The 23,218-nt window shown below is 40.9% G+C and overlaps 1 protein-coding gene and 1 long non-coding RNA gene across 3 annotated transcripts in view; one reads left to right on the forward strand and one right to left on the reverse strand.

Annotated features, from left to right (window-relative positions):
* Gpbp1l1 (GC-rich promoter binding protein 1 like 1) overlaps positions 1–23,218 on the reverse strand; it is a 50,044-nt gene that overhangs the window by 6,452 nt on the left and 20,374 nt on the right. For both annotated transcript variants that reach the window (XM_048351202.1, XM_048351201.1), the window contains exons 2-8: positions 21,196–22,204; positions 20,494–20,606; positions 15,887–16,016; positions 15,029–15,315; positions 13,358–13,430; positions 10,015–10,208; positions 733–873 (exon numbers count right to left, since the gene is read on the reverse strand). In XM_048351202.1, the coding sequence (XP_048207159.1) occupies positions 733–873; positions 10,015–10,208; positions 13,358–13,430; positions 15,029–15,315; positions 15,887–16,016; positions 20,494–20,553 (885 nt within the window). In that variant the 5' untranslated portion in view covers positions 20,554–20,606; positions 21,196–22,204. The remainder of the gene's footprint in view (positions 1–732; positions 874–10,014; positions 10,209–13,357; positions 13,431–15,028; positions 15,316–15,886; positions 16,017–20,493; positions 20,607–21,195; positions 22,205–23,218) is intronic.
* Positions 181–16,444, forward strand: LOC125355088. The gene is made up of 3 exons (XR_007211590.1): positions 181–322; positions 14,517–14,521; positions 16,434–16,444. It is a non-coding gene; the product is annotated as an uncharacterized LOC125355088 (long non-coding RNA).

A 23,218-nucleotide genomic window follows, 5' to 3' on the forward strand; every position in this document is an offset into this window, starting at 1 on the left:
CTCAGCCTCCTGAGCAGCTAGGATTACAGGTGTGAGCCACAGGCGCCCATTCTTTTACCAAACACAAACAACTTCTTTATTTAAAAAAAAAATTCAATTTTGCAGGGTTTTTTTTTTTTTTTTTGCCAGTCTTGGGGCTTGAACTCAGGGCCTGGGCTCTGTCCCTGATCCTCTTTGTGCTCATGGCTAGTGCTCTACCACTTGAGCCACAGTACCACTTTTGCTTTTTCTGTTTATGTGGTGTGAGGAATCAAACCCAGGGCTTCGTGCATGCTAGGCAAGCACTCTACCATTATGACACATTCCTAGCTCCAATTTTGCAGTTTTTATGGTTAAGATTCTTGCCTTATGAAATATACCACTTTACCCTTTCTCCAGGTATCAGCAGAATTCCATTCTAATGCAGACAAGCCTTGTCTATTAGAGTTTTTACCTCATTGCAAGGTACTGCCCCATTTTTGATACTAATGGGAAATATCAATCAGTAAAGATGTAACTCTCAGTAAATGGTTGAAAAAGAAATGGCATTATAACTACATGTCAGATTTCCCATGTTAGTATAAATAATGGGAAAATGGCAACTTTTGAGGGTCTCACTCTATAGCCCATGCTGGTCTCAAATTTGCTGTCCTCCTGACTCTACTGCTGAAGGGGCTGGGTTACCACACCTGGATTGGAAATAGCAACTCTAGAAAAGGGTAATATAATACGCTCTACATTATCCTCACTCACCTCTTTGGGAGAGCTTAGAACTGTGCCACTAGCCAGTAGCACTGGTTTGGTAACAGAGATTGGATTGGTAAAAGCAGACTCCCGGCTAGAGGAAAGGGATCCGGATTTATGTTCCATTCTGTTAGCTTTCCATGCATTGGGCTATATGGGAATAAAGAATAATTCAGGCAAATAAAAGCTCACAAACAGAAACTCAGCTTGTAAAATCATAAATCAAAGAGGGAAATGTTATATGGGAATGTAAGTTCCCAGAGCTTACCTGTCTCAACATGTTTGGGGGGTATGCAACCTCAATTTGAGTTTAGGCACTTAGAAGGAAAGGCAGATGGAAAACAAGGACCATGGGAAATTAAAAGGTATTGTTTCTAAATCCAAATCAATCTGAGAAGTGCTAGGGTGATCAATGTTCAACAGCTTTCTTTACAGTGCTACTTCTCAAAGTATTTAATTGCACATAGGATCGGAGGAGCAGATTTTTTCAGTTATTAAAATGTTTCCTTTTATAGTATGATTGTTAACTCACAAAGCAGGTCAGAAAAATGCTGTTTTCTGGGAATTTTGAAGGCAACAAGCTACTTCTATGCCAAGGTGGACACTTTAATGGATGGACAATACTGGTTTTAGTCCTGAGGCCCCTCTTTTAGTCAGCTTTGTGGGGTATGGCCATAGCCCTTACTATGATGGCAACACTGTATACCTGGAATATTCCATTATTTCTGTCAATCATACTGTCTGAGGAGACCAAGGAAGACGAGGCAGGTCAATGGAATGGGACTGAAGCAACTGAGGAACTTTTACTTATTTTTCCAGAAGGCAACAATTAGAACCAAGAGATCTACAGGAAAAAGGAAAGGTCTGAGTGAAAAGAATTCCTTTCTGTGGTAACCTTCTTGGATGAGGATTACTAAAGAGATTAAGAAAATAAACAAAAAAAAAAAAGAAAGAAAGAAGAGAATAAAGTTTACTGAATTATCTCTCATGTACCAATGCTCACCATGTTGTTTGTTAAACCAATCAAATGTAGTAACACTACTGCTTTTGTTCTGCACCACAATGCCTCCAAAAAGAATGGACAAGTAGGTAAGAGACAGTGACCCAATTGGAATGAAGATTGTTTTTCAAAAACAAAATTAAAAGGTGCTTAGGTTAACTATCAACGATGATTTGTGGCTTCCCCTGAATTCAAGTATTATCAGAAGCACTGTCATCAGAAGGTACAGAAACTGGGCTTCTACTCCAATAGCACCTTGTGCAAAGGGATACTTCTGTGATCAATTTTATTCCATCTGAAGTCTTAATTTTCTGACACTTAAATACTGCTTAGTTGGTTGCCCCTGGAGAAAATGAAGGTGCCCCATGACTTTTAACAATTATGTAAAACCCACTGAAGTGAACTAAGCTCCCTACCAACCATAGTTTCTTTTAAGTTAACTTCTTTCTTTTCTATATTCTTCAATGCTTATTCTGTTTCCTGTCACTTATTTCCCCTTACATCTTTAATCTCCTAATACATATTTTACTTACATATGTTAAACCACCTTAAAATATTGCCACCTTAACCTTATTTTACTTTCCCACAATCTTTTATCACCATCCTTTTTCTGTCAAACATTTCTAAGTAATCAGTACCAGCTTTCTTTCACTTGATCACGACTGCTAATATTTAGTTCTCTGCAATTATTGCCTCTACCCCCATTTTGTACAAGTTCCCCCCCCCCCACCTCTCTCTCTCTCTGTTCCTTCCTTTTCTTTTTTTTTTTTTTTGCCAGTCCTGGGCCTTGAATTCATGGCCTGAGCACTGTCCCTGGCTGCTTTCTTGCTCAAGTCTAGCAATCTACCACTTGAGCCATAGTGCCACTTCTGGATTTTTCTATATATGTAGTGCTGAGGAATTGAACCCAGGGCTTCATGTATTCGAGGCAAGCACTCTTACCACTAGGCTATATTCCCAGCCCACAAGTTTCTTTTATAATTAACCAAACATCTTCTCTTCATATTATATTCAAAGGCCAAATTTCAAAAATGTATCTTCAGGATCACAGGCCAAAGCCAGCCTGGACAGACACATCTTTGTGAAGGCGTAGCTAATGTTGTAGAGTACCAGCTGTAAGAAACAAAAAAGAAAAAAGTCGGGCGCTGGTGGTGCGTGCCCATAATCCTTGCTACTCAGAAGGCTAAGATCTGAGGACTACAGTTCAAAGACAACCTGGGCAGTAAAGTCTGTGAGACTCTTATCTCCTATGAAGTACTTAAAAACAAAACACCTGGAAGCAGAGCTGTGGATCAAGTGTTAGAGCACTAGCCTTCAGCAAAAGAAGTACAGGGACAGTGTCCAGGCCAAGTACAAGCCCCAGAACTGGCACATATCTCTCTCTATATATAGATATATAGATATAATTTTTTAATATTTTATTATATATATGTACACACATATGCATGTATGTATGTATCTTGGGGTATTGGATATTTCTAATTACTAAACTTTTCTAAAACAGACCCTTTCCCCCTAGAATCTTTGAAGCCTTATTTTCTAGATTCTATTCTTACCTTCTGAATTCCTGTCACAGTGTTCTAGGCTCAGCATTCTTCTGCTGTTATCTTTTCCTAGCTGAACATCATTAGAAAGACCAGTTATGTGTAACAAAAATTAAGTTTAAATTGTTACAATTATGTAGCTAATATGTAAACCATATTTATAGCCTCAACTTTTCTTCTGAAAATAATTTTTTTTTTTTGCCAGTCCTGGGCCTTGGACTCAGGGCCTGAGCACTGTCCCTGGCTTCCTTTTTGCTCAAGGCTAGCACTCTGCCACTTGAGCCACAGCGCCACTTTTGGCCATTTTCTATATATGTGGTGCTGGGGAATTGAACCCAGGGCTTCATGTATATGAGTCAGGCACTCTTGCCACTAGGCCATATTCCCAGCCCTCTCTTCTGAATTTTGATAAAGGCCTCTATATTGATGGTTTTACTTCACCACTTCCATATACTAGCCATGATGTAATTGCTCACCTTTACTAAAACATGGCATATTCTGACTCTACTTTTTGGGTAATGATAGCTTCCTTCTGAATTCCCTATCCAATTCCCACATTAAGCCTAGCTAGCTAGTACCTTCTACTAAATCACCCGATGCCAACCAAATATTCCTCTTCAACTACTAAATTACAACATCCCTGATATCAAACTAGACATATACTTGTAGAAAGCTCAAAACAGACTGATCAGATAGTTGGCAACGTCTCTGCATCAGTTAGAGGTGGGGACAGAAAGGATGACTGGAGCATTTCCAGAAAGACAGGACATTCAAAATCCTGACTGATGAGGGGTGCAGGTAAGAAATAATACCTCTGATGAAAGTAGAAACTTATAGGAGCAGTACTTCTTTCTTAGAAGTATGAAAGGCAGAGGTATTTGGCCAGTGCTTAAGTTTCAAGAATGCTAGCTAGCATTTTTAGAGTTACGAAAGCTCTATTTTTCATTGTTAATTTATTATTTTAATGTATTTATGGTATATGAGGTGATATTTTCATATATGCATACAATGTGAAATGATTAAAACAATTAACATAAAAGCATCCTTTATTAAAACAATCTAACATAAAAAGGATGCCTATCCACTATACTTGTACTCCAACAAACTCATAACACATCCATTTTCTAGGATGTACCAGGAAGCTACATTTAAAGTACTTTGAAAATCTTTTTTTTAATTTACTTTTATTTTTTTTGCCAGTCCTGGGCTTGGACTCAGGGCTTGAGCACTGTCCCTGGCTTCTAGCACTCTGCCACTTGACCCACAGCGCCACTTCTGGCCGTTTTCTATATATGTGGTACTGGGGAATGGAACTCAGGGCTTCAAGTATGTGAGGCAAGCACTCTTGCCACTAGGCCATATTCCCGGCCCCTACTTTGAAAATCTTAATTTCACTCTTTTACAATTGTGCGACAGATCTCGAACTCAATTTTTTGATGAAAAAAGCGTAGAACTAAGTAACTCTCCAACCTTCAAAAAGTTCACATAATGTTAAACAACACATCAGTATTGTATCCTTCACACCTCTTCACCTGAAGAGATTTATGAGATTCTTGAGGACACAATAAAATTGCATTACTCATTTTTATACTTTATATAGTTTAACAGAATGCATGCAAACATCTCAAATAAGTAACTTCTACGAAAAACTAAAAACTCTTTTAAGGATGGGGTTTTAAACTTATGAAACGATACAATAATTACATTTACTATATATACCACTTTTAAGTACTTCATAAAATCTTATCTACTCATAAATAACTTAAAACAGTGGGTAATAACACACACACACACACACACACGAAACTGAGACTAAGTAGTGAAGAAGCTTGGCCAAGATCATACTTGAAGGAGAAAAATGGAATCTCACCACTTCAAATCCCTGTTAATTTCTGTACTAGTTTGTTTCTCTCTAGTAGTTTTTGCTGTCATAAGCCCAACGTGACCATGAATATTGAACCTAGGGCCTTGCATATACCAAGCAAACTCTCTACCACTAAACTATATATTCCTTGTCTTTCAAGTTATTTCAAGTCATCCTCAATGGCTTCTACCTATAGATTTCCCTTGTATTTCCCCTAATCTTACTATTAGCTACATTCTAGTCTTTTCTGAGGGAAGGGCAGGGAAAGGAGTACTAGGGGTTTGAACTTAGGGCTTTGTGCTTGGCTAGGCTAGGGTAATACCACTTGAGCTATGCCTCTATAGTCTTTTTCTTGGGGGGGTGGGGGGGGGTAGGTCATGGGGCTAGAAATCAGGGCTTGGGTGCTGTACCTGAGCTCTTTGGCTCAAGGCTAGTGCTCTATCACTAACTATCACTTCGATCCACAGTGCCACTTTGGGTTTTCTGGTGGTTAACTGGAGGTAAGAGTCTCACAGACTTTCCTATCCAGGCTGGCTCTGAAATAGGATCTTCAGACATCAGCCTCTGCACTGTCCCTGTCTTCTTTTTGCTCAAAGCCAGCACTCTGCCACTTGAGCCACAGTGCTACTTCTGGCCATTTTCTGTATATGTGGTGTAGCGAATCGAACCCAGGGCTTCATGCATATGAGGTGAGCACTTTACCACTAGGCCATATTCCCCACCCGACATCATCCTCTCTTGAGTAGCTAGGAGTACAGGCATAAGACACCGGCACCAGGCTGTCTTAATTTTTGTTTGGTTTAAGATAGAGTTAAGGGCTGGGGATATAGCCTAGTGGCAAGAGTGCCTGCCTCGCATACACGAGGCCCTAGGTTCGATTCCCCAGCACCACATATACAGAAAACGGCCAGAAGCGGCGCTGTGGCTCAAGTGGCAGAGTGCTAGCCTTGAGCGGGAAGAAGCCAGGGACAGTGCTCAGGCCCTGAGTCCAAGGCCCAGGACTGGCCAAAAAAAAAAAAAAAAAAAGATAGAGTTAAGATGGGGCATCAAACAATGATCCTCCAGATCTCAACATCACGAGCAGTTAAGATTACAAGTGTGAATCAATGTCATCCAACCTCCAAGATTTCTTTTTGGTGCGGGTCCTGGGGCTTGAAGTCAGGGCCTGAGTGCTGTCCCTAAGAGCCTTTTATGCTCAAGGCTAGCATTCTACCACTTAAACCACAGTGCCATTTCTGGTTTTCTGGTGGTTAATTGGAGATAAGAGTCTTGTGGAGGGCTGGGGATATGGCCTAGTGGCAAGAGTGTTCGCCTTGTATACATGAAGCCCTGAGTTCGATTCCCCAGCACCACATATACATAAAACGGCCAGAAGTGGCGCTGTGGCTCAAGTGGCAGAGTACTATCCTTGAGCAAAAGGAAGCCAGGGACATTGGTCAGGCCCTGAGTCCAAGGCCCAGGACTGGCCAAAAAAAAAAAGAAGAGTCTTGTGGATTTTCATGCCCTGGCTGGCTTTGAACCTCAATCCTCAGATCCCAGTCTCCTAAGCAGCTAGGATTGCAGGCGTCAGCCACCAGTAGTACCTGGCTCCATGAGACTCTTAATTAACCGAAAATACAGAAGTGGAGCTATGGTTCAAGTGGTAGAGAGCACTATCAAAAAAAGCTCAGGGGGATGGGCTGGGGATATAGCCTAGTGGCAAGAGTGCCTGCCTCGGATACACGAGGCCCTAGGTTCGATTCCCCAGCACCACATATACAGAAAACGGCCAGAAGCGGCGCTGTGGCTCAAGTGGCAGAGTGCTAGCCTTGAGCGGGAAGAAGCCAGGGACAGTGCTCAGGCCCTGAGTCCAAGGCCCAGGACTGGCCAAAAAAAAAAAAAAAGCTCAGGGGGGCTGGGGATATAGCCTAGTGGCAAGAGTGCCTGCCTCGGATACACGAGGCCCTAGGTTCGATTCCCCAGCACCACATATACAGAAAACGGCCAGAAGCGGCGCTGTGGCTCAAGTGGCAGAGTGCTAGCCTTGAGCGGGAAGAAGCCAGGGACAGTGCTCAGGCCCTGAGTCCAAGGCCCAGGACTGGCCAAAAAAAAAAAAAAAAAAAAGCTCAGGGACAGAGCACTCACAACCTCAGTTCAAGCCCAAGAACAGGCACCAATTTAAAAATTAAAATAAGAAAATACGTATATATGTATGGAAATTTTGTCTATTTCTAAGATCAAACCAGTTTTCAGTTATTGTCCTCACCTTGCAAGCAGCAACTGATAGTGTTACTAGGCCATATTACTATTTTAAACTTACCTACTAGGACTTCAATATAGTACACAATGTTTTTCTATGTCTGAATTACAAGTTCTCAGTAATCTGGAGGTTAATTTCTCATTCTATACATTTTTTTTCTTCCAGTCTTGGGCCTTGGACTCATGGCCTGAGCACTGTCCCTGGCTTCTTTTTGCTCAAGGCAAGCACTCTGCCACTTGAGCCACAGCGCCACTTCTGGCCGTTTCCTATATATGTGGTGCTGGGGAATTGAACAAAGGGCCTCATGTATAGGAGGCAAGCACTCTTGCCACTAGGCCATATTCCCAGCACTCATTCTATACTCTTGAATATCTTCTTTCTTGCAGATAAGATCATCCATCCTAAAAGCTTCAATCATTTTTTTTTCTGTAATGGCTTCCAGTCTTAACATTCATGTTCCACTGTCACAATTTTCACTTATACCCATCAAATATGCCCTAGTGTTTGGTGGTTTTAGACTTTAGCCATATTTGCTCTTATAATATAAAATATGGTTCATTTTTTTGCCTATGCAAATCTAGATCCTCCAAAGATCATCTCAGATTAGTGTTTTTGGAAAAACTTTCCTTGATTATAGGCTACAGTGATCTTGCTCCTTTAACCTGTTACATACAGTGTAAAAATCTGTTTAATCTATATCTTAAGATGCTAACAGAATCTATTACTGTTTTATTTCACACATAATGATATTATGACTTTTTATACTGTTCTATCCTATCACTCCAATTAAAATTTCAGCTCAAAGAGCGCCTTAACTAATGCTCTTTCTTTGGCAGTACTGGAGAGTGAACTTTAGGGTGTTTGTGCTTGTTAGACAAGTACTCTACCATTTGAGCCATGCCATAGGCCTAATGATGCTATGTATTTTTATTTATCATAACATCAAAGTGCTGTGCATAATGGAAAGTGAACCATGTTCACCAGTTTTCCTTTTAACATAGAAAATTTGAATTGTTTCCTTACGGGGGCAAGAATTCATTCAAGCAATTATTACATGCTTATATAAGGAAGGTATGGATACAAATATGAGCAGCTGAAGACTACCCTCAAGTCACATAGAATAAAACAAATACATGCAATAAAGTTTTGTAGCAATTAACAGGCACATCATACTATGTCATTCTAGAGTTATAAGGATTAGACATTTATAGACATTTAGATGTATGTAGTAGGAAAGTACTCACAAAAAGGATAGCTAGTTTGAACAGAAATTTCTTTCCAGGTAAGAGAAACAACAACAACAACAAAAACAGTAAAATGGAAAATACTGCACTTGGGCTATGAAGAATTAACATGAGCTCAGCAGTTAGAATATTGTATTGTAAGATCAGGTACTGACAAACTACAACCCATGTGCTTGATCTAGCCCAAAGTATTTTTATAAGGCTTGTGAGCTAACCACTATTTTTGGGGGGGCCAGTCTGGGGCTTGGACTCAGGGCCTGAACACTGTCCCTGGCTTGTGTTCAAGTTTAGCCCTCTACCTCTTGAGCCACAGCACCACTTCCGGCCTTTTCTGTTTATGTGGTGCTGAGGAATTGGAACTCAGGGCTTTGTGCATGCTAGGCAAGCACTCTACTGCTAAAGCCATAGAGATGCAAAAATGAAAGAAGCAGCAGCAATTTATAACAAAGACAGAATGTAACATACTAAAATATTTATTATCTTGTTCTTCATAGAAAAATTATTAATTCCTGCTATAAATTACATAAAGCCAGTTGAAGACATTTTAGAAAGGCATGTGGTATACTAAATTCTTTTTTATTTTTGTTTGTTTTGTTTTTTTGCCAGTCCTGGGGCTTGAACTCAGGGCCTGAGCACTGTCCCTAGCTTCTTTTTGCTCAAGGCTAGCACTCTTCCACTTGAGCCACAGCACCACTTCTGGCTTTTTCTATATGTGTGGTGCTGAAGAATTGAACCCAGGGCTTTATGTATACGAGGCGAGCACTTTACCAGTAGGCCATATTCCCAGCCCCACTAAATTCTTTTTTAATTCTATCTTCCTTCCTTTCTTTGAGATGGATTCTCACTAGGTTGGTGGCCTTGAACTCCTAGGTTCAAGTGTTCCTCCTGCTTCAGCCTCCTGTCCAGCTATATTTTATTGTCTTAGGGTGACCATTCTGACAGTTCTATGGAAGATGAATACAGAGAGATGAAAGCAATAGAAGGGTTTGCAACAATAATGTGACATGGTAAGGCTTTCAACCAGAACAGCACAGGAGGAATAAACTGATAGGGACAATGTTCCTATTAGGGACTGCTTGGCTAGGGGGTAAAGAGTGAGGAAGGTAAAGAATAGTGGAAAAAAAGCATCAGCCAAGGGTATTCATGCTTGAGCAATCATGTGTATGTTATTACTATTACAGAAATAGCAAATAAGGAAGAGCAAGTTTATGGAAATGAAGTTAGTACAGTTGGCAGCTGCACAGTCAGTATGGAAACAACAGTACAATACTATACATATAAACAGGCTTTGGATGAATATCTGGAAAATGATTTGACAGGAATAAAACGAATGCACTAGTTTATGATTTATTCTCAACACCACTCTTATACAAGGTTGTTACAATGACTCTAAATCATACCTTGGAAGGAGGTGGTACAGGTTTAGGAACCAGGTTCTTATAGACACTTGGGACCATGGTTGATGTTTTGTTCCCATTTGCATGTTGGGATCCAGCTGAGGTAAATGCAGCAGAAAAGGCAGCAGCAGGATCCTCTTTGGAAACTTTTTTGATGACTAGCATCTTAGAGGGTTGCTTGGCACTAGGTGGGTTTTCTGTGAAATACAATAATGGGGATACAAAGGAATGTCACACCTGTTAAGTAACACAAAGTATGATTATACAAAGGCCTCATCTTCAACAAAAGAGCTTGCAGTAGACACTGTGAGAAACATGTTTCATGGTACCCATTTGACAGGTACGTTCAAAAGTGGCACTATACAAAACTACTGGAAAAAGGCAGCATGTGTAGCATTTGATATTAACTTGATATACCAGTCAGAAGGCACAAAGATATTAACAGTCCTTCAGGGTATAGCTTTTAATGTATTGTGTGACTAGTCAGGCACAGACCAAGCAAGAATATATCCAAGGGCAGAATATAGATGTGGTAGTGCATGCCTATGATCTCAGTATTGAGGCAGGTGGATCTTGCTACATAGCAAGACTCTCACAAAACAAATGAAACCAGAGACCGGGCTCAGTGGTGAAGCACAAGGCTCAGTTCAAACCCCAGTACGTACCATCTCCACCTCCCCAAAGCACAAAACACCCAAAACCAACCAACGCACCAGCAGATCAAACCCCAAAGTTAAAAGCTTGTCTTGGCAAGAGAATATAAAGATGAGCTTGGGACTCTCTAATGAGACTGCAATAGAGCTATATACCATTACCAAAGAGTAGGCATAGGGGGTGCTGGGGATATGGCCTAGTGGTAAGAGTGCTTGCCTTGTATACATGAAGCCTTGGGTTCAATTCCCCAGCACCACATACATAGTAAACGGCCAGAAGTGGCGCTGTGGCTCAAGTGGAGGAGTGCTTGCCCTGAGCAAAAAGAAGCCAGGGACAGTGCTCAGGCACTGAGTCCAAGGCCCAGGACTGGCCAAAAAAAAAAAAAAAAAAAGTATACTATCTCTGGAAGAACGTTATCCAAATCCAAAGAGTAGGCATAGTAACCATCTTTTTTTAAAGTTAACTTTACTGTTATTATAGAGTTGATGTACAGAGAGATTACAATTACGTGAGTCAGTTAATGGGTACATTTCCTTTCATAAAGTGGCTTTTTCTGTTCCCTCATTCTCTCCCAGGTAATCAACCTTAGAAAAAAAAAATTTTGTGCCTAACTTGGGGCTTGACCTCAGGGCATGGGTGCTCGCCCTGACTCAAGGTTAGGGCTCTAATACTTGAGTCACAGCTCCATTTCCAGCCGTGTGTGTGTGTGTTAATTGAAGATAGGAGTCTCATGGGTTTTCCTGCTCATTTTGGCTTCAAACCCCAATTCTCAGATCTCAGCCTCCTCTTGACTAGCTAGGATTACAGACATGAGCCACCAGTGCCAGGCGGTAAGTGACCATTCTTAACCCTTTAACATTGGATTCAAATTTAAGATTTAGGTAAATCAAAAAGCCTAACCAGTAAGATACCTAGCTATAAAAATGCCTAACCAAAAGAGTTAAATATGTACATGACAAGGACTCTAAGACCACAGGTCAGGTTAAGTTGGAAATATACTGATGTATGGGGCTGGGGATATGGCCTAGTGGCAAGAGTGCCTGCCTCATATACATGAGGCCCTGGATTCGATTCCCCAGCATCACATACACAGAAAATGGCCAGAAGTGGCGCTGTGGCTCAAGTGGCAGAGTGCTAGCCTTGAGCAAAAAGAAGCCAGGGACAGTGCTCAGGCCCTGAGTCCAAGCCCCAGGACTGACCAAAAATAAAAAAATAATAAAAAAAAGAGAGAAATATACTGATGTATTCATTTATAAGCCTACTTATTCCCTCAAAATATGTATAAACCCTATATTACATATTTCCTCCTTGTCCTCATGCAACAGGCATAATTTGTAATTTGAAAAAAAATCCAAAAATTGGAACCTGGCTGAAAAAGATAAACCTCCCTATTTTTACTTTTGCAGTGGCTAGGGACTGAACCCAAGGCCTTACCCTTGCCATTGAACTACATCTCTGATCTCTAATCCTAGCTATTTAGGAAGGTGAGATCTCAGGATCATGGTTTGAAGCCAGCTCAGGCAGTAAAGTCTGTGAGACTCTTAGCTCCAATAAACTACCCAAAAAGTGGAAGTGGCGCTATGGCTCAAGTGGTAGAATTGAGCAAAAGAAGCTCAGGGACAGTGCACAGGCCCTGAGTTCAAGCCCAGGACCAGCACCAAAAACAAAACAAAACAACTTGTGAAATGTATTTAATATGGAATTATGCTTTGAATATCTTGATATGTATCCTTATATTTAGTAGACAATCATAACACATAAAATAACTGTGAACTGGCAATGTTAACTACAGATTTTTCCTTTTTCTTTTTGTCAGTCCTGGGGCTTGAACTCAGGGTGTGAGCATAGTCCCTGGTTTCTTTTTGCTCAAGGCTAGCACTCTACCACGTGAACCACAGTGATACTTCTGGCAATTTTTGTTTATGTGGTACTGAGGAATAGAACCCGGTCTTCCCGTATGCTAGGCAAGCACTCTACCACTAAGCCACCTTCCCAACCCTACAGAATTATTTTGAATAAACTTTAAATTATTCGCCCTTTACTTAAAGGATCATGAATTCCAGACCAGCCTAGGCTAAATAGTGAGATCCTGTCAAAAAACACAGAAACAAAAAAACCAAAGCAATGGACAACAAAAACAAAAATCTGTTAACCATGGAACAGAGAGAGAAAAATGAAAAGCCAAAAATTCCAGCTTCCAAAATCAGGTTTGTTTTTTTGGGGGGTGGGGAGGGGGCAGTCCTGGGGCTTGGGACTCAGGGCCTGAGCACTGTCCCTAGCTTCTTTTTGCTCAAGGCTAGCACTCTGCCACTTGAGCAACAGCAACACTTCTGGCTTTTCCTATATATGTGGTGCTGAGGAATGGAACCCATGGCTTCATGTGTGCAAGGCAAGCACTCTACCCCTAGGCCATATTCCTAGTCCCCAAAATCAGGATTGTTTGAACTATCAGTTGTATATTTTCTCAACTCCTGTGATTATATTTTAATGGCATTCTGTGAGACAGAATATAACCTTATTTCTTATCCATTTAAGTTGGTTAGTAAGTAAACGCTACTAGCTATCCTGGGCAAATGAATAAAATGGGGAAAAGAGGTATCAAAACAAATAAAAAAAGGTAAAAGATGTTTTTGCTCTTCTATTCAAAAGGAAAAAATTCAAAGTATGTCTTACGATGGTGAAATCTACCTACCCCACACTCCAGAAGGGGTCCCAATAGGTCTGCATGGCCGATTCTGTTTGCCAGCTTCTGGATTCAAAGAAGGCTAAGAAAAAAAGAGGGAAATGAATAGTTGACACAGAAAGGTAATCACTTTGTTACTTTCTGCAAAATAGCCATTGACATGAAACCTACCAAACAACCACAAATTATTAACACTTACAAGTTTATTACTCTATTCAAAATTATAATACAAAATATTGAAATGCAAAGTCAACAAGTATTACGTTAATTGTAGGCTCTCATGAGTACCCATCTTCCTAAACGGTATTTAAATCAAGAAATATATATTAATAACTCATCTTATTAAAGATATGATCCTATATAATAACCCTATGGTATTTTCTAGAGTTAATGAAAGAAGGATTCTAATGGCTAATTTTTACTTGTCTTTATTTGACTATTAACATGCTGCAGGAATGGCTGTAACACAAATATAATCTAAAATGACACTTTAAAAAGGACCATGGGCCAGGTGTGGTGGCACGTATTTGTAATACCAGCTACTTAGAGGCTGCAGGTAGGATACAGTTTGAAGCTGGCCCAGACAAAAAGCCAAACGTTCAACAAACTATCTGAAAAATAACTAAACCGAAAATGGCTGGGGTGTGACTTAAGTGCTTGTGTAGTAAGTGAGATAGTTTGAATTTAAATCCTACTATAGTATACCACTCCTGAAAAAGCATTTGTTGTTGTTGTTAGTCATGGGGGCTTGGACTCAAGGCTTGGACACTGTCCCTGAGCAATTCAGTTCAAGGCTAGCACTCTACTACTTTGAGCCACTGCTCTACTTCTGGTTTCCTGGTTGTGAATTGGAGATGAGTCTCATAGACTTTCCTGCCCAGGCTGGCTTTGAACAGAGATCCTCAGATCTCAGCCTCTGGAGTAGTTAGGATTACAGTCATGAGCCACTGGTGCTTGGAAAAAAGGCATTTTTTTTTGCATTCAGATTTTTTTTTTTCAAATCTCCACTTAATTCCTAAGGCATAAATATGAAAAATGTATTAAGATTTACTAGAATTTATAAAAGAACTTTGGTAATCATCTTCAAACAAATTAAACTCTTTTCCTCTAAAACAACAAAAGTTTGAGCCTCCTTTCTTTTCTTGAAATATTTACATTTTTTAGACAGTATTTGTTAAGACTCTTAGGTTATTTATTTATTTATCCAGGACTAGGGCTTGAACTCAGGGCCCAAGTGCTGGTGTTTAGCTTTTTTTTTTTTTTTTTTTGGCCAGTCCTGGGCCTTGGACTCAGGGCCTGAGCACTGTCCCTGGCTTCTTTTTGCTCAAGGCTAGCACCCTGCCACTTGAGCCACAGCGCCATTCTGGCCATTTTCTGTATATGTGGTGCTGGGGAATCGAACCCAGGGCCTAATGTATAAGAGGCAAGCGCTCTTTCCACTAGACCATATCCCCAGCCCCTGGTGTTTAGCTTTTTTGCTCATGGGTACAACTCTACTACTTGAGCCACAGCTTCACTTCTGGCTTTTGGGTGATTACTGGAGATGAAAAGTCTCACAGACTTTTCTTTGCTATGCTGGCTTCAAACCATGATTATCAGATTTCAGCCTCCAGAGTAGCTAGGATTATAGATATGAGCCTGGTACCTGGATTAGGTTCACATTCAAAGCTGCATACTTACAAAGTCTTCCTCTTCAAACTGTAATTTTTCCACCTTGTCTTCTTTCTTTTCTTCCCTAATTTCTGTAGGTGGCTTTTCCGAAAAGGCACAGCCTTTCCGGGAATGGAAGTTGCCATTCCAGTGTCGATGGTTCCCAGTGCTACCTCCACTACGCTGGCTTATGCCATCATGACCTCGGGAAGATCCATGCCAGTAAGATAGGTTCCCCATGATTCCAGCATATGTTCCCTTAGAGACACCAGAGTCCACAGAATCATGGCGGAACAGGGATGGCTGATGCCAAGAATCTAAAATCATAAGGAAAAGTAACAGTTTTAAGACTGTCTGCCTTTTGGGAATTCAGAAATAATTGAGCAAATGTTCCTGATTTGGTTTATCCTACTGTCAAAAGGCCTTTTGGGAACCTTTCTAGTAAGTACACATAAGGAAGCTACTAATACATCTTTTCCTTTTGAGGTTTTTTTTTTTGGCCAGTCCTGGGCCTTGGACTCGGCCTGAGCACTGTCCCTGGCTTCCTTTTTGCTCAAGGCTAGCACTCTGCCACTTGAGCCACAGTGCCACTTCTGGCCGTTTTCTGTATATGTGGTGCTGGGGAATTGAACCCAGGGCCTCATGTATACGAGGCAAGCTCTCTTGCCACTAGGCCATATCCCCAGCCCCTTTTGAGGTATTTCTGAACTAACACTTCAAAAAAATTCAGGAGAATACGAAAATACTACATCTGGAAAATCAACGAAGTTGGCTGATGACTACTTGAAGATCTAATTGAGAATTATGTTCACAAAAGGTCAGGCACCCTTTCTGGGCTTACACTAAGTACCAGCTCAAATGTAGTCAGGAAAGGTAAGATAAGCTTACCTCCTGTAGTCCGTAGAGGTCCATTGTTAAAAAACCCATCAGAGGAATTGTGTCGCCGTCGGCTTACTCCAAATCTTCCTTCTCCTCGGGACAGATGTTCACTGTGTTTTTCAAAAGTGGCTGTAGGTGACTAAGATGATAAAGTGTGTACAGAAGCAAATAGGGTAAGTAGAAATTAAGTCTCATTCAACATTTGTTAAATTTTGCATCAGGTATTCAAAAGTCAAGCAATACAGGTTCCAGGCCTGTAATCCTAGCTACTTAGGAGTCTGAGATCTGAAGACTGCAGTTCAAAGCTAGCTCAGGCAGCAAAGTCCCATGAGACTCGTAACTCTAATTAACCACCAAAAAAAAAAATCAGAAATGGAGCTAGGGCTCATAGTGGTAAAGTGATAGCCTTGAGGAACAACAACAACAAAAAAGCTGAGGGACAGTGCCCAGGCCTTGAGGTTAAAAGCCCCATAATTAACTGAAAACAAAAAAGGTGCCAGAAACCCCTCTTGTTGAGCATATAGACCATTAGGGTACTAAAAACCTCTTAATTTAGTAAAGTACTATATTACACCTTCAAATATCTCAGAAAGGTAGGAAAGGTAGCCACTTCAATTACTTGAATGCGAAGATTGGGAAAAATTCTATCAATATCCATAAATAATAAGCACCCAAGATGCTTAGTACTGATAATTACAAATAGTAATATAATACCAACACTAAAGTATGTTATTGCACTTAAAATATTAATCTCACAATAAAAAAGGCAAGCCCCTTGCCTTACAAGTAATTCTTTTTTTTTTTTTTTTTTTGGCCAGTCCTGGGCCTTGGACTCAGGGCCTGAGCACTGTCCCTGGCTTCTTTTTTGCTCAAGGCTAGTACTCTGCCACTTGAGCCACAGCGCCACTTCTGGCCGTTTTCTGAATATGTGGTACTGGGGAATCGAACCCAGGGCCTCATGTATCCGAGGCAGGTACTCTTGCTACTAGGTCATATCCCCAGCCCCCTTACAAGTAATTCTAAACAAAGCTGGGTCCTGTGGCTCACTCCTATAATCCTAGCAACTTGGGAAGATCTTAAGTTCAGGCCAGCCCAGGCAGGAAAGTCTACGAAGACTCCAGTCTCATTAGAGGGAAGAATGACAGCTGGCATGATGCTGAGCACACCAGGTGGCTTACATGTGGCTGTGACATTTACTTTAAGATATCTTTGGAAAGTCTGAAGTAGGTAGATCGTGTCTCAGACAGGCACCTGAGCACAAAGACTTTATCCAAAAAATAAGCAGCAAAAACCAGATGGCTCAGAGGTATAATGTGCCAAGGGTCAGGGTTTAAACCCTAGTACTGTGAAGGGGGAAAAAAAAATCTAAACAGTATAAGAAATGTATCCAATGCCTAACGTATGAAACTGTAACCTCTCTGTACATCAGTTTGATAATAAAAATTTGAAAAAAAAAATCTGAACAGCTTCCTTCTAGAGTACAATACAATTAGAGAAAAAGCAATAAATGGTTTCAATATTATGTTTAACTGTAGTTCTGTAACAGGGTTCCTTTATGTTCCCTCTTCCTTCCTGCTGAGGCTGGAGAATCGTAAGATAAAGGCCAGTCCTACATTGTAAGTTCCAGGTCAAGGAGTTTGGGCTGTATTTGGCGAGAACCTGTCTCAAAAAAGTGTAGTGATTCAGGCACTTAGAAAGCAGGAAAGGTGCCATTCATGGCCAGCCCAGACAGAAAGTTAGTGAGATCCCATCTAAATCAGTAAGACAGACATGATGGTACATACCTGTAATTCCAGGTAGGAATTACAGTGCCCAGGCCCTGAGTTCAAGTCCCAGGACAAACAAACAAAACAAACAACCCAGGTTTTGCTGGGTGGGAATACTTTACCAAAACTGAGGTTTACTGTTTCAGCAAAGCAGCTGGGTTTCCAGCAGGTTTTGTCTGCCTTTTGGGGCAGAAACAGCCAGGTTGACATGTGCCTGTGACATCTCTGAAACTGGACTCCTTCAAGGCCTTGGCCTTTAGAAGCTGAGGAGTACTGTTATTTCCCACATCTCTGCTTGGCCTCCTTCCCAAGTGAGACCTGGTCTGCCTAGGGTTCCATGGACTGGGGATGACCTTAGGTCTCTACCTGTACTGTGATGTTCTTAGAAATTCTGCCATATCTTGTTGACCTAAAAGTAAGAGATCATTCTGGCAGATGGTCTGCTGGTGAGGGTTGAGTTTGAATGTTGTGTGAACCCCGGCAAGCTCCATACTTGACCATTCTAGATCAAGTGAATTATTTCAGCTGCTCTGTTGAGCATGAATCTCACACTCCAGATTCTTCCATCTTTGAGTGCATAGTTCCACCAGTAGCTCTCCAAGAACCTTTAGAGTTTTTGTCTTGGACTAGGGCTGTATCATCATTCTGTCATTACATCAGGTGCCTATTTTGCTCTGTTTCCACCTTCTTGGGACTGAATGTTTTCCTGCTCTCCAACGAGGAGACAGCCATTATGAGATTATTCACCTTTAATCAAGTAAGCCAGTATAATAACAAAACCCTCTACAACCTTATCTAATAAAGAGACCACAATCTCTCAAGCTATTAAAAGTATGGAGATTTTCACCCTCCGAGTCCTGGGCTTGAACTTAGGGCCTGGGCACTGTCCCTGAACTTTTTGCTCAAGGCTAGCGCTCTACCACTTGAGCCACACCACTACTTCTAGCTCTTTCTGTGTATGTGGTACTGAGCAATCAAACCTAGGGTTTCATGCATGCAAGGCAAGCAACTCTACCACTAAGGCACATTCCCAGCCCCAGAGTATGAAGATGTTTAACAAGGCCTATAAGGAAACCACGTCAAGGGACATTTTCACATCTACTTTCTTATTTTCAATGTCTTTTTTTTTTTTTTTTTGACAGTCCTGGGGCTTGGACTCGGCCTGAGCTCTATCCCTGGCTTCTTTTTGCCCAAGGCTAGCACTCTGCCACTTGAGCCACAGCGCCCCTTCTGGCCGTTTTCTATATATGTGGTGCTGGCCCCTACTTTCTTATTTTCAGTGTCCCAAATAATATGATTTTCCCAAATGTTCGTGGTTTTAGCCCTTTAAATAGGTTACAATCCATTTTACTTAAGGTGGAAGTATTTTCCCTGTCCCTTACAGAGACAGTTGTTTTAACACCATTTGTTAAACGAAAAAAAAAAATAAAACTTCCCTTTTAACTACCTTGGCAATTTAGTCAACTAGCTACTTGTACAGGCTTATTTTAAACTCTATTTTATGATTTTCCTTTTTTTTTGTGTGTAGGGGCAGTACTGAGGTTTGAACTCGGAGCATGAGTATTGTCCCTTAGCTTTTTTACTCAACAATGGTGCTCTACCACTTGAGCCATAATTCCACTTTTTTTTTCCAGTCTTGGGGCTTGAACTCAGGGCCTGGGCACTGTCCCTGAGCTTCTTTTGCTCAAGGCTGAGCACTATACATAGCATCACTTCTAGCTTTTTCTGTTTATGTAGTACTAAGGAATTGAACCCAGGGCTCATGCATGCTGGGCAACCACTCTACCACTAAGCCACATTCCCAGCCCTCTACTTTCTCTGTTACCTTTTTTTTTTTTTTGCCAGTCCTGTGCCTTGAACTCAGGGCCTGGTGGGCACTATCCCTGGCTTCGTTTTGCTCAAGGTTAGCACTCTGCCACTTGAGCCACAGTGCCACTTCTGGCTGTTTTCTATATATGTGGTGCTGGAGAATTGAACCCAGGGCTTCATGTATGGGAGGCAAGCACTCCTGCCACTAGGCCACATTCCCGGCCCCTTCTATGTTACTTTTTATACATCTCTCATTATGTCCAAACCATACAACTTTGCTTACTGTAGTTTTACTGGAAAGACTGAAGTATTATCTACTTACCTTATTGTGATAAGACACCTATTATTATTACATTATTATTATTTTGGTGGGTCATGGGGCTTGAGCTCTGAGCCTAAGCACTGTCCCTGAGCTCTTTTGCTCAAAGCTATTGTTCTACCACTTTGAATCATAGCACCATTTTCAATTTTCTGGTGGCTAATTGGAGATAATTAACCACTAAGCCACATTCTCAGCCCCCAAATTAACAATAATTAAAACAACAACAACAACAGAAAAATAAGGGTTGCTTGTAAAAAAAAAAAAGTTTCTCTGGATCCCCTACTCTATTCCTCTGGCCCACTTCCCCCATGCCTCAAGCCAGATTAGGTAAACCATGGTATCTTGGGAATTTCATGAAAACAATTCAAAATGAAATTTAGATTAAAAAGTTGTATGTCTAGATAAGCCCAAGAATGGCTTCCCAAAAATTCACATTAAAATAAGTCACTTTTGTTCTTCCTCAGTTAGTTGGCAAAATGGAAGCAATTTCCCAAATGGTTTACCTCATCAATTTATGCTATTCTACTTAATATGACTAGGTCTCCTTTAATCATATGAACTGGTTCCATGTCTTTACACCCCTAATGCAACACACATTTCTCTCAAAAACAAACAAACAAATCAACAACAACAAAAAAAACCCAAAACAACACATAGTTAATCTAGGGGGGAAAAGAACTCGTATGTGGGGTAGTTATTACAGGAATAGAGAAGAGTACCTTTGCTGACTGTGGTGTTGAGAAATTTAGCCAAGCAGGAACAAAGTCATGCTGCGCCATTTAGGTCCAGTGTCTTTTCAACAAGGTGAGGCATCCAACCTCATGGCCAGGATCTGAAAAATCAAACAAATCAAATCACTCATGTTTTTAAGACTCCTACATACCAATGTGTAAAGGAATCTGTGATTAACCTATGATCTCTCATACCTTATCAGACTCTCTACAGACTACTAACAAAGCTTCAATCAAGAGAAACTCTAAACAATAGAAATGGTCTCAAAGTTTCATGACCATGAAACATACTCACACAAAGGGAGGGAGGGAGGGAGGGAGGGAGGGAGGGAAAAAAGTAGGAGAGAAGGAGGGGATTCAAGTATGGAGGGTTGAATGATGGAAGTGAATACATTATTGGGTTTTATCAAAAGAATAAACATCTACTCAAAATAGCAGTAGACCCTTGTCTACTGTACTTGGGTCACTTCTGACAAAAGCAATAGAAAAGATCTTCCCAGAGAAAAAGACAACCTCTCCAGGGCTTTTATCTTTATTCCACATTCATTTCCATATATATCAATTAGCATCCGTTTTCCTGAGCGATCAACTAATATTCTTGAAAACTACTGCACAGGAAAGCAACAAATATTTTTCATGGCATGTATACATGTGGTTTTCTCCCAAAGTTAAGATATAACGAATATTTACCCCAGAGTATAACCTCTGTGGTCCTGTTTCCTGAACTCCTTGAGTCTGCCAGTTGGATCTTCCAGGAGGTTTTCTCGTTGAAAGGGTGATTTAAGTAGCCTGGTCAGCGGCACGCCTTGTGACGAAGCACAAAGAAGTCCAGCTCTGTGTAGCGCACTTTCTTCGTCCCCTCAATTACTCATCCTAAACTACTCTAGTTCCTGACACGTTGCCAAAAGGGGGAAAGGGGAAGGGGAAGGGGGGAAGGGGAACATAAACAGTATTTGTTACATTTAAAAAAGGGGAAAGGGGAAAAAGTTATAGCTATGTTCACCTCATTCAACTTCTTGAGTAATGGCACTAGTATGTTGCTTAAATAGGTAATACATGGACATTTGCACAGTGAGTGCAAACACTACTTTAATAAGGTCATAGCTAGAAAGATAAGTAGCCTCCCATGTGGTAAGTAATGTCAAGATGAGAGATCAAAAATATATTAAAGCACTAGAAAAGATTTGAGTAGTCAACTCCAGTGGCACACCCATATGACAAAGCCCTTAAAATACAAATCTCATCCTTCTTAACTGCTAAGAATAATGAGCAGATCTGTATTTATGTTTGTCAATCTTTAAAGTCTAAGAACATAAGAAATTTTGCTTTAAAAAAAAAAGATAGGAACTTGATATACTTTTCCCTCCACAGAAGTTTTCAAGTCCAGTTTCTTGATATAAAGCCCTTAAATATGTGTATTATTTCTTTGGTCTTCACTATTTATAAATTCAAAGCAAAACTAAAACAAGTAGAAGGAGAGTGAGACAATGGAGAGTCAGGGAAAGACAATTCCTAAATGAGGTTTTCTTCTTGTTAGGTTTCCGTATTTCACTTGTTCTCCTCCTTCCCAAAACCTGAATTGAGCTTTCAGAAGGTGGTATGAAGAATCTTCTACTGCTTTGGTAGAGAAGTCACTTGATACTTTGGATCTTTCTCCATCACTTTTCAATCAATAAAAAGGCAATTTGAATCTATCAATCTGTAAATGGAAAACAAGGACACAGAATCACAAGAGGTAAAACCGTTATCATACATAATGATAAAGTGACAAATGATTAATCACACTATGATCTTTAATCAATTTATATTTTAATGTGCTAGCACCTGTAATAACATACTGGGTATGACAGCATGTCTTACTATATATTGCTCAGGGTGGTCTTGAACTAATTTTTTTTGCTTGCTTGGTTGGCAATCTAACCCACAACCCACCTCCTGCCTGTTTTTTTTTTTTTTTTTTTGGCCAGTCCTGGGCCTTGGACTCAGGGCCTGAGCACTGTCCCTGGCTTCTTTTTGCTCAAGGCTAGCACTCTGCCACTTGAGCCACAGCGCCACTTCTGGCCATTTTCTGTATATGTGGTGCTGGGGAGTCGAACCTAGGGCCTCATGTATACGAGGCAAGCACTCTTGGCACTAGGCCATATCCCCAGCCCTCCTGCCTGGTTTTTTGATGATTATTTTGGAGATGGTTTCTCTCAAACTATTCTGTCCCAGCTAGCCCCAAACTGTGATCATCACAATCTCAGCCTTGTAGCTGAGATTACAGGCACATATCACTCGTTGTTTTTCTTTTTCCATCCCTCCCCCATCTTTTTTTCCTCTCTCCCCCCCCCCACCATGGGGCTTGAACTCAGGGCCTGGATGCTGTCCCTGAGCTTTTTGCTCAAGGCTAGCATCCTACCACTTTGAGCCACAGCACCACTTCCAGTTTTCTGGTGGTTAATTAAAGGTAAGTTTCATGGACTTTCCTTTCCTGGGCTGGCTTTGACCTGTGATCCTCAGATCTCAACTTCTTTTTTTTTTTTTTTTCCAGTCCTGGGCCTTGAACTCAGGGCCTGAGCACTATCCCTGGCTTCCTTTTGCTCAAGGCTATCACTCTGCCACTTGAGCCACAGCACCACTTCTGGCCGATTTCTATGTATGTGGTACTGGGGAATCGAACCCAGGGCTTCATGTATACAAGGCAAGCTCTCTTGCCACTAGGACATATTCC

Source organism: Perognathus longimembris, chromosome 7 (assembly GCF_023159225.1).
Source record: "Perognathus longimembris pacificus isolate PPM17 chromosome 7, ASM2315922v1, whole genome shotgun sequence".
Lineage (NCBI taxonomy): Eukaryota > Metazoa > Chordata > Mammalia > Rodentia > Heteromyidae > Perognathus > Perognathus longimembris.